Raw genomic sequence first — 18,481 nt, 5'->3', positions numbered from 1 at the left:
AATTTTTACATAACACATTTTTTGCTATCGTTCTTTTTTTACATCCGTTAATAGACAGTGGCAACGATGATGATTATGAACATGGTCTTTTGCCTGCTAATGCCTGCAATGCAGTGAAGAAAAAAATATGACAACAATAGCGTCTAATGTAACTGGCCCCTCTAACAGTACACCTGGCCCCAGCTTGGCCCCCCCCCAGTTGAAATGGTCTAGAACCGCCACTGCACCCCCACAGTACAGCAGAACCCACAGTGTTGCCTGCCTGGCACCCTGTCCAATCACAGTGAAGTCTAATTTGTTCTGTGACACTGTGGTTAGGGTGCACTGGGCCTTGATGGCTGGGCCTCTGACTCACAATTCATTTGTTTTAATAAAATGAAGCCAATCTCACAGCCTATAGTTATTGAGATCCTGCAGCAACTGTCTGGCTGTTCTTGATGGTGGGGGATATATATCAAGCAGTGTGCTGGGATGTCTGTCATGTCAGATGGACCGGGACCTGCAGTAGTCTGCTTTACCTACAGTGACTTCAGAAAGTATTCACACCCCTTGACTTATCCTACATTTTGTTTTGTTACAAAGTGGGATTAAAATGGATTTACAGCAATTGTATTTTTTTTGTCAATCATCTACACAAAATACTCTGTAATGTCACTAATATATATTGATTATATAAGTATTCAACTCCCTGAGTCAATACATGTTAGATACAATACATGTTACTTTTGGCAGCGATTACAGCTGTGAGTCTTTCTGGGGAAATCTCTAACAGCTTCCCACACCTGGATTGTGCAACATTTGCCATTTATTATTTTCAAAATTATCCACGCTCTGTCAAATTGGTGGTTGATCATTGCTAGACGACCATTTTCAGGTCTTGCCATAGGTTTTCGAGCAGATTTAAGTGAAAAATGTAACTCGGCCACTGAGGAACATCAACTCTCTTCTTAGTATGACTCCTATGTAGATTTTGCCTTCTGTTTTAGGTTATTGTCCTGCTGAAAGGAGAATTCATTTCAGTGTCTGGTAGAAAGCAGACTGAACCAGGTATTGATCTAGGATTTTGCCTGTTCTTAGATTCATTCCATTTATTTTTTATCCTGGAAAACTCCCCAGTCTTTAACAATTACTGTACAAGCATACCCATAACATGAGGCAGCCACCACTAAGCTTGAAAATATGGAGAGTGGTACTCAGTAATGTAATGTGTTGTGTTGGATTTTCCCCAAACATAATGCTTTGTATTCAGGACAAAATTGTCACGCCCTGACCTTAGAGAGACGTTTATTTTCCTCTAGTTTGGTTAGGTCAGGGTGTGATGTGGGGTGGGCATTCTATGTCATGTATTTCTTTGTGTTTGGCCGAGTATGGTTCCTAATCAGAGGCAGCTGTCTATCGTTGTCTCTGATTAGGAATCATACTTAGACAGCCTTTTCCCCACCTGTAGTTGTGGGTAATTATTATTTCTGTGAGTGTTTTGTGTGCGCCTCAGTTGCGTCACGTTCATTTCTGTTTATCCTGTTTATTGTTTTGTTCGGTTTCACGTAAAATAAAGGACGTGGAATTACCGGCACGCTGCGCCTTGGCTTATTTATGACAGGGAGTTTGAGGACAGTGAACGTGGCAAAAATATTAATTAATTTGCCACATTTCTTGCAGTAATAATTTAGTGCCTTGTTGAAAACAGAATGCATGTTTTGGGAACATTTTATTCTGTACAGCCTAACTTCTTTTCACTCTGTCAAGTAGTTACTCCACAATACTAACCTACAATGTTGTTGATCCATCCTCAGTTTTCTCCCATCACAGCCATTAAACTCTGTAACTGTTTTAAAGTCATTGGCCTCATGGAGAAATCCTTGAGTGGTTTCCTTCCTCTCCGGCAACTGAGTTAGGAAGAATGCCTGTATCTTTGTAGTGACTGGGTGTATTGATACACGATCCAAAGTGTAATTAATAACTTCACCATGTTCAAAGGGATATTCATTGTCTGCTTTTTTTTAAACATTTTTACCCATCTACTAATAGGTGCCCTTCTTTGCGAGGCATTGGAAAACCTCCCTGGTCTTTGTGGTTGAATCTGTGTTCAAAATTCACTGGGGTACAGAGATGAGGTAGTCATTCAAAAATCATGTTATTAATCACTATTATTGCACATGGAATGAGTCCATGCAACTTATTATGTGATACATACTTTCTCCAGAACTTATTAAGGCTTGCTTTAAGAAAGGGGTTGAATACTTTTTGGGCGACCCAACCAAATTCACATACTGTAGAAATGTCAGTTATAGATTTATCTTGTCATTAAAAGCAAGTCTAAGAAGCATTAGATCTGTTCTATGTGATCTATTTCCATTCTTCCTGTTCTTAAGTTTCATGTTTGTGTCTTTTACTTTTGGTTTGTACACCAGCTTCAAACAGCTATATTGTTATATTTTAGATTCTTCAAAGTAGCCACCCTTTGCCTTGATGACAGCTTTGCACACTCTTGGCATTCTCTGAACCAGCTTCATGGGGTAATCACCTGGAATGCATTTTAATTAACTGGTGTGCCTTGTTAATTTGTGTAAATGATTTCCTTCTTAATGCGTTTGAGCCAATCAGTTGTGTTGTGACAAGGCAGGGGTGGTATACAGAAGATAGCCCTATTTGGTAAAAGACCAAGTCCATGTTATGGCAAGAAAAGCTCAAATAAGCAAAGAGAAATGACAATCCATCATTACTTTAAGACATGAAGGTCAGTCAATAAGGAAAATGTCAAGAACTTCGAAGGTTTCTTCAAGTGCAGTCGCAAAAACCATCAAGCGTTATGATGAAACTGGCTCTCATGAGGACCGCCACAAGACAGGAAGAACCAGAGTTACCTCTGTTGCAGAGGATAAGTTCATTTGAGTTACCAGCCTCAGGAATTGCAGCCCAAATAAATGCTTCACAGACTTCAAGTAACAGACACACCTCAATATCAGTTGTTTGAAGGAGACTGTGTGAATTAGGCCTTCATGGTCGAATTGTTGCAAAGAAACCAGTACTAAAGGACACCAATAACAAGAGACTTGCTTGTGCCAAGAAACACGAGCAATGGACATTAGACTGGTGGAAATCTGTTCTTTAGTCTGATGAGTCTAAATTTGAGATTTTGGGTTCAAACCGCCATTTCTTTGTGAAAGGCAGAGTAGGTGAAGGGATGATCTCCACATGTGTGGTTCCCACTGTGAAGCATGGAGGAGGGGGTGTGATGGTGTGGGGGTGCTTTGCTGGTGACACTCTCTGTGATTTATTTAGAATTCAAGGCACACTTAACCAGCATGGCTACCACAGCATTCTGAAGCGATACGCCACCCCATCTGATTTGCGTTTAGTGGGACTATAATTTTTTTTTCAACAGGACAATGACCCAACACACCTCCAGGCTGTGTAAGGGCTATTTGACCAAGAAGGAGAGTAATGGAGTGCTGCATCAAATGACCTGGCCTCCAGAATCACCCGACTTCAACACAATTGAGATGGTTTGGGATGAGTCGTACCACAGAGTGAAGGAAAACAAGTGCTCAGCATATGTGGGAACACCTTCAAGACTGTTGGAAAAGCACTCCAGGTCAAGCTGGATCACAACAAAATGTGGAAAAAGTCAAGGGTTCTGAAAACATGGCCACCGTCAGATCCTTCTCTCTTCTCCTCTCTATCTCCTCTGCCACACTGGGATGAGTGACCCCCTAACTGACTTTGCCTATACATTCCCAATCTGTCCCAGATCTTTATCGAATTACCGGCTGAATTACTTTCCCGCTGCCCTGAGCTGACAAGCACATGTTGTGCGCTTGATTGCATTCACGCAGTGGGATTCTGGGAAAAAGTGCATTAGCAACTTCATTCATGTGGACCTGAGTAGAGGGAACATTCTAGAAACAAGAGAACACGGCATGAACCTACTCTGTCTCTGCACCTCGGTTTCCATGGAGACTCCATGGGAGTGAGTGGGAGCTCTCTGTCTCTCTGATGAGTAGCAGACAGCCAGGGAAGGATTGAGAAAGAAAGAGAGCTGGGTGGCAGAGAGAGGGAGCAATAGATGGAGAGAGATGGAGACAAACTATCGCTGCTGCCCTCAGTTTGAGTCCAACATCCCAGTGCAGCCCCAACACTGAGAGATGTCAGTATGTTGTTTGAAAACAATAGGGTTTATTGTTACTCTAAATAGAAGGATGGGTAAAAAATAACCCAATTTGGGTTATTAGGAAACCCTGCGCTGGGTAAATATTTGGCAGAACACACGCTGGGTTATTTTGACCCAGCCAGTTGGGTTGCATGAATAACCCAACATGTTGGGATATTGGGATTACCCAAACATGAGTTAATTTAACCATCAGTTTGGTTTTATTCATTTTCATGCTGGATCGACCCAGCAGCTGGGTCTTTTTTTAATGTAATCATTAGGTTGTTTTCAGGAGGTGTGGCTAATTGGGGATGTGACTTTCAGATAGTTATTTTTTGGCCACCAATGAGAGTAAATGTAATTCATCTTTATCAATTAAGTTCGTACACTGCAAATAAAACATTTTCTTTAACATTTTTGCACTTTAAATATTCAAATATAATATTAATAATATTGTTATTTGCATACTATAACAAAGTGGTATTCATCTCAACATTGGGTTTTCCAAAGGCTCTTAAGAAACTACTACGCTTTCTCAAAGTTACAAAAATTTGAGTGTTCAACCTCAATATGTGATAACAACATAGCAGAACAGATCAACCGGAATTACATTTACTGTCACGGGTATCCAAAAATAACTATCTGAAAGCCCCACCCCTACTAAGCTACGCCTCCAGTTTTCTCATCAGACCAGCTGGGTCATATCTCAATAACAAAGCATCAACTTCCCAACCTTGCTCTTTTTAAAGAAAACAACCCAACTAAAACCTATTCCCCCTCAGGAGACTGAAAAGATTTGGCATGGGTCTTCAGATCCTCAAAAGGTTTTACAACTGCACCATCGAGAGCATCTTGACGGGTTGCATCATGGCCTGGTATGGCAACTCCTCGGCCTCCGACCACAAGGCACTACAGAGGGTATCCACCCTAGTCATAGACTGTTCTCTCTGTTACCGCATGGCAAGCGGTACCGGAGCACCAAGTCTAGGTCGAAGAAGCTTCTAAACAGCTTCTACCCCCAAGCCATAAGACTCCTGAACATCTAATCAAATGGCTACCCAGACTATTTGCATTGCCCCCCCATCCCCCTTCTACGCTGCTGCTACTCTCTGTTATTATCTATGCATAGTCACTTTAATAAGTCTATCTACATGTACATATTACCTCAATTACCTTGACACCGGTGCCCCTGCACATTGACTCTGTACTGGTACCCCCTGTATATAGCCCCGCTATTGTTATTTACTGCTGCTCTTTAATTAATTATTTGTTATTCTTATCTCATACTTTTTTTAGGTATTTTCTTAAAACTGCATTGTTGGTTAAGGGCTTGTAAGTAAGCATTTCACTGTAAGGTCTACACCTGTTGCATTCAGCGCATGTCACAAATAACATTTGGTTTGATTTTGATTTGATAAATGACCCAATGCCTGCAACCCAGCAGTTGGGTCATCCAAACAACCCGGCATTTTTTTCAGTGTACGGACCCTTTGGACAAGTCTGAAGACAGGATGAACAATTTACACCCAGCAGTACTCTGGATTGAAATCCTTGAAGACCGAACTTCAAAGACTTCAACAGCATCATGAGTATGTCTGTGTATACGTGCTGGGGTTCTCTACATCTGTTCCTCTTCCATTTTACACAGGCATGGTGTGTGTTCTAAATGGGACCCTGTTGCCTACATAGTGCACTACTTTTGACAAGTAGTGCACTGTAAAGGGAATAGGGTGCAATTTGGGATGTAGACTTGGGCTTTGTGTTTATCTGTTAATACAAGAGCCATATTGACTTTTGTTCTTCTGAAGGTCGACCGAGGCGGCAGGATTCTGCAGGATTCTGGAAGCTTGCAGATGTATTATGAGGTTAAATGGTTCCAATTAGCAGAGCTGCTGTGCATAGTGCTGACTGGCAGATACTGAGCTTTTCCTTTCCGTTAGGATATGTAGTGTTGCGCTGGGTAGAATACTACACTAACAGTCTGCTTATATCTATGTATTAATCTCTTAATACAGGCCTTTTCCTTTACCGCTTCCTGTCCTTTCCTCCTCACTCTCTGCTGCTTCCTATTGACTATCATTATCAAGCCAATCTATCTCCGCTCATTTCTATTGAAGTCCTAGTTGTATTAATTTAAAACCTCCCCTGGTAGCTGATCATGCATCCTGCTCATGATAAGCCTGTTTAAATAGCAGCTCTGCTCTTCCTCTGCCATGAAACATTAAGTCTGGCCACTCAACCCAGCCGCTGATGTCCCCCCCAAGAAACCACGAGACGCTTTGATTTATCTAACCTTCAAAGGGATCTATGCTACCTTCATATTACCTTTGAACCTCCACAGACCTTTCAATGTTTCTCAATAGGTCTGTTTCTTTGATGAAGCTTTGATGCCATTCCGATAGAGATCTAGCTAGCTATAGAGCACAGTGTTTGAAACAGGCTTGGTTGGTCATCTTAAATTATTCTCTGGGTACATCTGAAATACGGTGCCATTTTGGACACAGGTTTAAGCCTAGCTGTAACCCTCAGTCAGAGTTGAAGCTTAACTTGTTACCTGCAGTACGCTAAATTGTTATGTAACCTCTGTTACCTGTTATCCTTTTCCCCCAGTGCCCGGAGCCCCTCCCAGGAAGGTGGAGGCTGATGCCCTGAACTCTACAGCCCTGAGGGTGATGTGGAAGCCCCCCCTCCAGGTGAAACAGCATGGGCAGATCAGGGGGTACCAGGTGGTCTACTCACGACTGGAGAACGGAGCGCCACGAGGCCAGCCCAACATCATGGACGTCTCCCTACCCGAGGCACAGGTACTGTCCCACTGCCACTGCCACAGTGTCCCAGTTAGACCTGGGTTTCGAATGGTATTTGAAATATTTCTAAAACTTTAACTGCAAAACAATGAATACGTAAGATGTGCTGAGCTTGCCCGGCCATTTGGCACTCCAGGAAGGCTCAAGCAAACGCTCAAAGAGCCCTCCCATTCACCTCACACTGTTCTTAGTCACTCATAATGGAGAACTGGAGGAGATTTTGTTCAGTAAGGAATGATTGTTACTCACTGTCAGTGGCAGAGAATGGTGATCAGGTAATCACTATGATTATTTAATTAGTCAGTCCTCTTAACGTGATTGAAAAAGACCTGTGTATTTCCTGTGTATTTGCCTTTAAAAAACACAGTGAACAAATCCAACTTTTCCATTTCATCTTCAGTGGAATAAGGCAGGGATGAAAATACCAAAATAACTCTGTTCAGTCTCTAGCTATGCTGATGATGAAAATGCATTGGGTGATTTTCTATGTAGATATGAATGTGGGGTGGTCTGCCTTTTATGTAGATGAGAATGTCAACTCACTGCCTTGTTATTCTAGGGAAATTATTGTATTTCATATTGTTGCTGGGTTTAGTATTACTCGTAAATGAGGAATATGAAAAAGCATAGATTTAATCCTGATTAGGGTTGCTCACACACACACAGACACACACACACATCTCTCTCTCTTTCTCTCTCTTTCTCTCTCTCCCTCCCTCTCGTTGCATTAGGAATGCTTATAAGAGAATCTCTAGTCATTTTAGGAGCTTGTGAGAGCATGCCTTCCTTCTCTCTGAAGCACACAGTGTCAAGCACACAGTGTCAAGCCCTCCTCCAGTTCCCAGCTTATCAGTGCTAGCACCCTATGCCATTCTCCTCAGATAACTGCAGACAAGCCTAGCTGACATGGTAGGTATAGAGGTGTGATGAGATGTACAATCAGACAATTCACAATTCACTGCCATGTCTGATTCTGATGCTGAGTCACAGCAGTTCGTTCAGGCAGAGTTATTATCCACATCACTGATATTTGTATTGACGTGCTGTGAATGTATTTTGTTTCTGAACCTTACACCTTAACATGTATTTTTCCATAAAGCTGTACCAAAATGTCACCCAATTCCCTACATAGTGTACGTTTGACCAGAGCCCTTTGACCCTTACACATGTCTTAATTAGAATTGATCAACCCTCACATCCCTAGCATGTTGACCTTACGATTCCTTTTACTTCACAGTGAAACAAAATGGGAGCTATAGGGAGATCAGGCTGGTTCCACCAACCTACTGTTTTTGCCGTGATCAACCATTTTGCCATAACCTTGCAATCAGACAGCCACCCAAGACTACTTCTTAAATCCCTGTTCCTTGATGGCTGCTGCATCTCGTCTCTGTGATGCACCACTCCTTCGCCAAACACACACACACATACACACACACACACACACTGCACCACTTCTTGGCCAAGCTGAAAGGTCAAGTAGACATACAGTGTGAGGGTCAATCGTTCATGTCATTCATATTGTGTTTTTTTTCTCTCTCCCAGAGATAAGTCTCACCTCTGATTTCCTTCATGAGGTACATTCCTGTCTTATCTGGGCAAGGAGCAGCTATGCTTCTGCATCCCCCTACCACATTCGTGACACCCAGATACAGGCAATGACGCACACACACACATACACATTAGAGGTCGACCGATTGTGATTTTTCAACGCTGATACCGGTACCGATTATTGGAGGACCAAAAAAGGCCGATACCAATTAATCGGCCGATTGTTTTATTTATTTATTTGTAATAATGACAATTACAACAATACTGAATGAACACTTATTTTAACTTAATATAATACATCAATAAAATCAATTTAGCCTCAAATAAATAATGAAACATGTTCAATTTGGTTTAAATAATACAAAAACAAAGTGTTGGAGAAGAAAGTAAAAGTGCAATATGTGCCATGTAAAAAAGCTAACGTTTAAGTTCCTTGCTCAGAACATGAGAACATATGAAAGCTGGTGGTTCCTTTTAACATGAGGCTTCAATATTCCCAGGTAAGAAGTTTTAGGTTGTATTTATTATAGGAATTATAGGACTATTTCTCTCTATACGATTTGTATTTCATATACCTTTGACTATTGGATGTTCTTATAGGCACTTTAGTATTGCCAGTGTAACAGTATAGCTTCTGTCCCTCTCCTCGCTCCTACCTGGGCTCGAACCAGGAACACATCGACAACAGCCACCCTCGAAGCAGCGTTACCCATGTAGAGGAAGGGGAACAACTACTCCAAGTCTCAGAGTGAGTGACGTTTGAAACGCTATTAGCGCGCACCCGGCTAACTAGCTAGCCATTTCACATCGGTTACACCAGCCTAATCTTGGGAGTTGACAGGGTTGAAGTCATAAACAGCGCAATTCATTGCGAAGGGCTGCTGGCAAAACGCACGAAAGTGCTGTTTGAATGAACGATTACGAGCCAACTGCTGCCTACCATCGCTCAGTCAGACTGCTCTATCAAATCATAGACTTAATTATAACATAATAACACACAGAAATACGAGCCTTAGTTCATTAATATGGTCGAATCCGGAAACTATCATCTCAAAAACAAAACGTTTTTCCTGTCAGTGAAATACGGAACCGTTACGTATTTTATCTAACAGGTGGCATCCCTAAGTCTAAATATTCCTGTTACATTGCACAACCTTCAATGTTATGTCATAATTACGTAAAATTCTGGCAAATTAGTTCGCAACGAGCCAGGCAGCCCAAACTGTTGCATATACCTTGACTCTGCGTGTAATGAACGCAAAATGACACAATTTCACCTGGTTAATATTGCCTGCTAACCTGGATTTCTTTTAGCTAAATATGATTTTAAGAAAGGCATTGATGTTTATGGTTAGATACAGTCGTGCAACGATTGTGCCTTTTCCGCAAATGCGCTTTTGTTAAATCATCCGCCGTTTGGCAAAGTCGGCTGTCTTTGTTAGGAAGAAATAGTCTTCACAGTTCGCAACGAGCCAGGCGGCCCAAACTGCTGCATATACCCTGACTCTCTTTGCAAGAGAAGTGACACATTTTCCCTAATTAAAATAAATTCATGTTAGCAGGCAATATTAACTAAATATGCAGGTTTAAAAATATATACTTGTGTATTGATTTTAACAAAGGCATTGATGTTTATGGTTGGAGCAACGTGTACCTTCCCTGTGGCTCAGTTGGTAGAGCATGGTGTGTGCAACGCCAGGGTTGTGGGTTTGATTCCCACGGGGGGCCAGCACAAAAAATGCACAAAATAGAATGTATGCATTCACTACTGTAAGTCGCTCTGGATAAGAGCGTCTGCTAAATGACTCAAATGTAAATGTACCTAAGCGATTATATGCAACGCAGGACAGGCTAGATAAATTAGGAATATCATCAACCATGTGTAGTTAACTAGTGATTATGATTGATTGTTTTTTATAAGATTAATGCTAGCTAGCAACTTACCTTGGCTTCTTACTGCATTCGCGTAACAGGCAGGCTCCTCGTGGAGTGCAATGTAAAGCAGGTGGTTAGAGCGTTGGACTAGTTAACCATAAGGTTGCAAGATTGAATCCCCGAGCTGACAAGGTAAACATCTGTCGTTCTGCCACTGAACAAGGCAGTTAACCCACCGTTCCTAGGCCGTCATTGAAAATAAGAATGTGTTCTTAACTGACTTGCCTAGTTAAATAAAGGTCTAAAAAAATATATATATAAAAAAAAATACCAATTTCCGATTGTTATGAAAACTTGAAATCGGCCCTAATTAATTGGCCATTCCGAATAATCGGTCGACCTCTAATACACATATATACACAAAAACACATATATACACATGCATTCACACACACTCATGAGCACTTACACATGCATGCACACACACAAGCATGTACCCAAGCACACACAGATGTACACACACGCAAACACATACATACGCACACATATATCTCACCCTGTGAGTGAATGTGCTTTTCAGGAAACTGTCTTTTATTTTTATATTTAACCTTTATTTAACTAGGCAAGCCAGTAAAGAACTAATTCTTATTTACAATGACGGCCTACCCCATCCAAACCCTGCCCTAACCCAGACGACGCTAGGCCAATTGTGTGCTGCCCTATGGGACTCCCGATCACGGCCGGTTGCCCTAAAAGGGCTTGAAGGCTCATATTTTTTTGTGGGGGACACCACACTCTACAAAGAAAGTCCTGCAGGCTCTAGTTTTATCTTATCTTGATTATTGTCCAGTCATATGGCCAAGTACTGCAAAGAAGGACTAAGTTAAGCTTCAGCTGGCCAAGAACTGAGAGGCAGGGTTTGCGCTTCATTGTATTCAGAGGGCTAATATCAATACAATGCATCCCAGTCTCTCGAGGGCTAAGAGATAAGGAAACACGCTGCTGCCACGTGTGCTCCCTCTCCGGCCTCTAGGTCACCAGGCTGCTCGTTATGGCGCACACCTGTCACCATCGTTACACACATCAGCGCATTATAACACTCACCTGGACTCCATCACCTCCTTGATTACCTGCCTGATATATGTCACTCCCTTTGGTTCCTTCCTCAGGTGTCATTGTTTCTGTTTCTCGTCTGGGTGCTGTTAGTGTTTCTGCTTTGTATAACGTTCCTTTTATTTTATTAAAACACTCACTCCCTGAACTTGCTTACCGACTCTCAGCGCTCTCGTTACAACTGCATCATTTCTTGTTTTTATAAGAAACATTCATGTGAAGGAAATTGCTAATTATTTGCGTAGTCAACTTTCACACAGCACTACACGCACACTTACCCCACCAGACATGCCACCAGGGGTCTTTTCACAGTCCCCAGGTCCAGAACAAATGTAAGAAAGCGTACAGTACTATACAGACCCGTGTTTGCATGGAACTCCTTTCCATCTCATATAGTGCAAGTGAACAGCAAATCTGGTTTCAAAAAACAAATAAAGCAACACCTCACGGCACAACGCCTCGCCCCCATGGGACCTATTTTTTGTGTGTATGTCATGTGTTACCGATAGATGCACACGCACGCACACACACACAACACGTGAAATGTTTTAAATGTGTGTACAGTATCAGTCAAAGGTTTGGATACACCTACTCATTCCAGAGTTGTTTTTTGTTTTTTGTTTACTATGAAGACATCAAAACTATGAAATAACACATGGAATCATGTAGTAAATAAAAATATATTTTATATTATTCAAAGTAGTCACCCTTTGCCTTGATGACAGTTTTGCACACTTGGCATATAAGTATAAGTCACTGAATAAACATATCTCTACACGTACAGTGTGGAGCAATACACACACACACACACACACATACTCAAACATCCACGATACAGACTCACACACACACATTTTTTTCCTACTACCTTCATTCATAGAGTTTTGTCTGTTTTTATTTGTAATGTATCTAATTAGTTGTATCTTGCCAAGCCAGTGGAGTGTATTCATTTTAGAATACTGCAGTAGTTTCCTTAGTCCTCTTCATTGGAATCTGTTCTGCCATGTATGCATATGGCATTATTTGGCTGAATCTTTCCACGGTGTGTTGTTTGGATCTCTGTCATATACAACACAGACACACACACACACTCTGTGTTGTTGGATCTCTCTCGGGTTGTCGTATACACATCACACGATTTTCTGTGATGGATTGATTCCGTCCCTGGTGCGGTGCTGAATCACTTTAAGTGGGCTGTTTTGCCAGGCTTAGATCTTTATGCCAGTGGAGAGCTCCTCATACCATGGCGGCTGGCTGTGCTATGTCCATATTTATGGTGCCTGCGTCCTTGTCAGCTCCATGAAAAACAGGCTCTCTGGCCACTGCTACTGATGAAGTCTGGGGACTAGATCTGTTCGAAAGAGGCCATAACCATTCCCCTCAGTTGCTTATACAGTGTTACACACCCAAGGACAGAGAGAAGCTCATTGCAGAGAAACATATTAGCAAGACTAGAAGCTGTGATCACTATAGACCTACCAACCAAGGGCATACAGAGAGAGAACAGTATTTTAGTGATAGAGAAACTAACACATTAGCTAGACTATAAGCTGTCATCATTCTACACTCTCACTGTCTTGAATCTAAAAGGGTTCTTCGGCTGTCCCTATAGGATAACCCTTTGAAGAAACCTTTTTGGTTCTGAAACCGAAAAGGGTTCTACCTGGAAGAACCCTTTTGGAACCCTTTTTTCTAAGAGTGTAGGCCTAGTAGTGTGTTGTTTTTCAGTTGAAGGAAGCTTTAAAAATCCCTTCGCTATTTTACTGTGGCTGTGGATGGTCTCTATAGAACAGCAATCAAGCTTGGACTACTGCTCTCTTCGTCACGCTTATGACAAAACCCTTAATGACAGAGTAAATTCCACCATATCAAATTATTGGCCGTGGGGGTTAGAGACACTGAGGAACATAAAGGCTTAATTGCCTGCCAACTCCCTGCCCTGTGCTTTACGACGCTTATACCGTTTTTGTTTATACCTGACTCTCCTTCTGTGTCTTTCTCTCTCCTTCTCTCCTTCTCTTTTTCACTCTCTCTCTTTCTCTCTGCTCGTGAACAAACAGAGTGTTGTTTTTCTACACGCTGGTTGTTTTGAGGTTTGAAGTCAGGCTTATTTTTGGACACCTGGAGCGGAAGGCTTGATGGCTGTGAAGCGGAAGGCTTGTCTGATCAGATAAAACGGTCCTAATCTATCAAACGCTAATCTGTGTCTCCTGGAGCTCAGGAAAAAAACGGATGCTTCAGCAGAGACTGGTCACTGAGAGAGGCAGGTGGAGAAGGAGATGGAGAGCGAGAGAGAGGAGGGAGAGAGGGAGAGATAGTCTTAGAGAGAGTGGAGGAAAAAGAGAGAGAAAGAGGAAGGGAATTAGGGCAGACGAGAAAGGAGAGAGAGAAAGATAGGAGAGGAAAAGAGAGGGAGGGAGAGTGTCGTTGTGTGTGGGTGGTAAGGAGTGATTACCTATAAACAAGGGCAGCATTGGTGCTTGAAGCCCACACTCTGGCATATATTTACTGCACAGAGAAAAGAGGAGAGAAAAGAGGAGAGAAGGGCTCTCTCTCTTTCTGGCTGCCTTCACAGTGCGTAGTGTAACTTCACAAATGGCAGTACACGCATTCTCTTTGACAAATAGCTACCACTTGAAGGTCCCAGTTGTGTACGTTGTTATTTGTTAGTGTCTTCTACACAACTGTAGCCAGCAGCTACTTTCCAAACACTTCAGTTGAAAGCTATAGTGCTGCTTATTAACAGTAGTACAGTTGCTTCTAACAACTAGATAGTCTTCTCTCCTACCATGTAACATATATCCCTTAGGTATTTCCTTAGTCATGTTCAAGGAGAGCTGCCAGGCATGCTTCAATATGTTTCAGACAGGCAGCTATGTGTGAAACTAACTGCAGCAATACATATACTGCCTACTGCCGTGCATGACCATAGAGATGACCAAAGCTCACTGAACGACCAACTGCCACAAAACTAAATGTTCCGAAAAGGATTGTAGTCGCTACGCTGCTAAAGGACAGGTAATGGGACACACTTCATTAAAAGAGAGATGGACAGATGGAGAGGGAGGGAGAGAGCGAGCGAGAGAGTGAGAGAGAGAGAGAGAGAGCGAAAGAGTGCGAGCGAGAGCGAGAGAGAGCGAGAGAGTGCGAGAGAGAGTGAGCGCTGTCACAGTCAAGTGCCAGGAAGAAAGTAATTTGATCACAGGAAATGAGATACATTGCACACAGGAAAATTGTATTATCAACTATAGATATAGCAATTTTATAACGAGACGAGGTTGTGTCAGTGTGGGTGTTGCACTAACTGTGTTATAAGTGTCTGCTACTTAAAAGGATGTTTTCAGCTGAGGTCTTTAGTTCTAAGTTGGAGAAGCAGGCACTAAAACAGTCTACAGTCTACTGTTGTTTCTATTATAAAAGAGAAAGGATTTGTTATCCTCTAGCTGTTAACACATAAATTAATTTTGATTCAGTGTCAGAGGAATGGTGAAATAAAGAAAAGTACAACATATTCTGGTAGACCTTTGCACCCTAATGCTTGTCTCTGTGTTGCTGTGCTGAAAGTTTCTCTCTGTTCCTGCATTCTGTGAATGATTGGCTCCTTTAGCAACATCTGCCCAGATAATTCATCCTGACAGAGCGTCTCTGAGGCTTTCTTTTAAAGTTGCAGGTCCATTATGATATTCTGAGAGAGCAACTTGGCATTCTGAGAGAGACCTTTGCACCCTAATGCTTTTCTCTGGGTTGCTATTCTGAAAGTCTCCCTCTGTTGCAGCGGTCTGTGAATTATTGGCTCCTTTAGCAACATCTGCCCAGATAATTCATCCTGACAGAGCATCTCTGAGGCTTTTTCTTTCAAAGTTGCAGGTCCATTATGATATTCTGAGAGAGCAACTTGACAGTTAGAAAAATCGAGATGGGCTAATTTTCCTAAATTGATCACTAATAATCAGAATAATTTGAGAGTGCTCTTCTCGACCATTGATGTCCTGATAAATCCTACCTCAGCAAACCTATGTGAACTTTCCTCCACATCTAAATGTGATGCATTTGCGGCATATTTCAGAGATAAGATAACAAACATTAAGCTGGGTATCAGTCAAGCAAAACCTGATGAGAAGTTTGATGAGTCTACCAGTCTACCAAGCAAAGGCACTATGGATTTATTTTCCCTGGTTTACACAGACGTGCTCAGGAAAGTGATCTCACAACTTAAGCCTTCTACCTGCCTTCTCGATCCTATCCCCTCCACCTTCTGCAAAACAGTTTTTAATTGCATATCAGAAGAAGTACAAGCTATTGGTAATCACTCCTTGTTAACAGGCACTTTCCCCACTGCACTAAAAACTGCCATTGTGAAACCCCTTCTGAAGAAAAGTAATCTAGATTCTTCAGCTCTTTGCAATTTTTAGCCAATCTCCAACCTTCCACTCTTAAGAGATATTGGTTTTCAAACAGCAAAAAAAAAAAGTAAGTGCCAACTGTATTATTGAAAAATTCCAATCTGGTTTTTGGATCCAGTACTGTTCAGTGTATTGTTCAGTAGCATTACTATCTAGAACTAAAGCGCAGGCAGACGAGTGGCTCCTGGGTTTACAGTACTTATAGTCACTCCAAGAGGAATAAGGTACTATGTGCCACTTAGTTTATGCGATCCTTGCGGGAATTGAACCCATGACCTTGGAGTTAGAGGACCTCTGGTAACAGTAAATTGAAAGGTCTAGTTTCCTATTCATGGAAATGTGCAGCAGGGCAGAGTGGATTATCGCTGTAGTGTTGTCCAGAGTCCTGCAGTCCAGTAGCATTGACCTTTCTGGTGTCAGTGAGTGTGTGGAATACCTTTTGACCTGCACTGTGTGACACATACTGCATGAACACTGCCCAGTCAGAGGATGCATCCTAAATAGCACCCTATTCCTTATATAGTTCACAACTTTTGACCAGAGCCCTATTATGCCCTGGTCAAAAGTAGTGCGCTATATAAAGGATAGGGTGCCATTTAGGACACCTCCTCAGTCAGACATCCACTCACAAACACATGGTCTATTAGTGTTGGAGCGCTCTGTGGTAGTCTGTTTACCGGTCAGGGCTTCCAGTTCCGCTCACTAACTAATTTCACACAGGGTCAAACAGGCTAAAGTGACTTTGACGTGTTCAGTTTGGCCCTCAGGGACCACCGTCACACAGCCGGGACCTCACACACAGAAGGCTGCTGTGACTGGCAGCTACTCCAAGGCTACAGGGTCTTATAGAGTTCAGTCCCACCTACACTCTTCACCTCCTCCTTTAAAAACTATAGTCAAGACTCACAAAATGTTCCATCAAAGAGATTTTCCACTCAATTCCACTCAACTTAAGCGAAATGCACTCTCTTTTCTCATGGTTCACTGTGTAAGGACAATGTGTCAATCTTTTACCTGACCCTTTCCCTTCCCACATCTTCGGGTTATTGACTTTGTTGTCAAGTGTTTTTATGGGTTCTGGAGATAAACATTTGTGTTGTGTGACGGAATAGCCTCCGGCTAAGTCATTTCTGTTTCGGGAGTACTCTCAACTCTGAAGTTTCTCACATCACATACAGTATAATGCCACAGAATGTCTGTAGCTCTATCTGAGGATGTTGCCATAGGTGTTTTAAAATGTCACTTCAGTTTCTGGAATAAGCTTATCCCATTCAATAACTTTTCTTCCAAGCAACTCAGACTGCTACGAAGGAAATAGTGTATGATCAAAAGTTATAAATGGGAGATATTACGATTTCGGCTAGATATGAACACACACAATTCCAGGCAGAATCTTTCCAAGTGAAGGAACACAGCAGTTACTTTATGAAACAGAGAGACAGTTCCTCAGACTATTTTTTATTTTGCCTAGTGTTTGCTGTCTTATGATGATGCACCTTTCCTTGATTTAGTGCACAACGTGCACTTCCAATAGGGGACTAGGCTATATAGCTGATTCTCAGCTCACTGTCCCCAGCCCTGCAGCCCTTGTTTATGATAAGGTAATTTTTTAAGCAGCTAGAAAAAGAAGCGTGCCGCCGTGCCCCTTTATCTTTTATTTTCCTTTAGTCAGCAAGGTCGTGGAGTGGAATACAAATCCCATGTGTCTCTGAATCAATTCTGCTGTGGCACCTGCTACGTGTCGTGGGTTTCAGTTAGAGCGGGCGAGAGAGAGTCAGAGAGAAAGGCAGAGAGAGAGAGAGAGAGGCAGAGTGAGAGAGAGCGAGAGAGAGAGAGACAGACTAAATTTAATCTCTATCTACCATTACTGCCTTTACTAGAGGATGAATAGCCTCTATTGCCTAGGTCTGGCTTGGGAAGTATGGGGAGGGAGGGAGGGATGGACAGGGCAAGCTTATTAGGGGGCTGGGAAGGGGGCTGGAGCATGAATGTAGAGTTTAAGGGGCTCTGTCCAGCTTCATTTGAAAGGGAAGTGTGAATGAAGGGAATAGGTGGTGCAGGTACCTCACAGCGAAGGAGAACAATTTAATCCCCAGACTGGCTGCTGAATAAGCAAAAGGGCTCTAACCTCTGAAGGTGAAATGTAATCTCAACTCAACGACAGACACATTACAGCAGCACAGGAGAGGATCTTGAGCTCTCTACTTCTCTCTCTCTCTCTCTCAGTGAGACTCTTCCACTCATGCACGCGCGCACATACACATGACTGGGAAAGGGGGATGCCTAGTCAGTTGTCCAACTGAATGTATTCAACTGAAATGTGTCTTCCGCATTTAACACCACCCCTCTGAATCAAAGTGGAAGCTGCATGGTGGAAGTCTTCTGTAATGTATGAGGCAGGAAGCTGAGAGGTTGAGTATATGTTGTGTTGTGCCATGGAGTATTGAGTATGAAAGGAATAAACAGGAAGAAGAAACACAGATCAGACAAAGAAGGCAACGAATCTCCTTCTCTAACTCTCTCTGTTGTCTTTGTAATCTCCCTCCTTCTAGTTCTCATACCATCTCTGCTAGTATTTTCGA

At 42.3% G+C, this 18,481-nt stretch overlaps 1 protein-coding gene across 20 annotated transcripts in view; it reads left to right on the top strand.

Annotated features, from left to right (window-relative positions):
* LOC106584181 (receptor-type tyrosine-protein phosphatase F) overlaps window positions 1-18,481 on the top strand; it is a 423,412-nt gene that overhangs the window by 320,482 nt on the left and 84,449 nt on the right. For all 20 annotated transcript variants that reach the window (XM_045706048.1, XM_045706041.1, XM_045706047.1 and 17 more), the window contains one exon: window positions 6,761-6,954. In XM_045706048.1, the coding sequence (XP_045562004.1) occupies window positions 6,761-6,954 (194 nt within the window). The remainder of the gene's footprint in view (window positions 1-6,760; window positions 6,955-18,481) is intronic.

The sequence above is a fragment of the Salmo salar genome, chromosome ssa23 (genome assembly GCF_905237065.1).
Source record: "Salmo salar chromosome ssa23, Ssal_v3.1, whole genome shotgun sequence".
Lineage (NCBI taxonomy): Eukaryota > Metazoa > Chordata > Actinopteri > Salmoniformes > Salmonidae > Salmo > Salmo salar.
The sequence above is the reverse complement of the archived record's forward strand: the minus strand, read 5'-3'. Positions and strand labels throughout refer to the sequence as shown.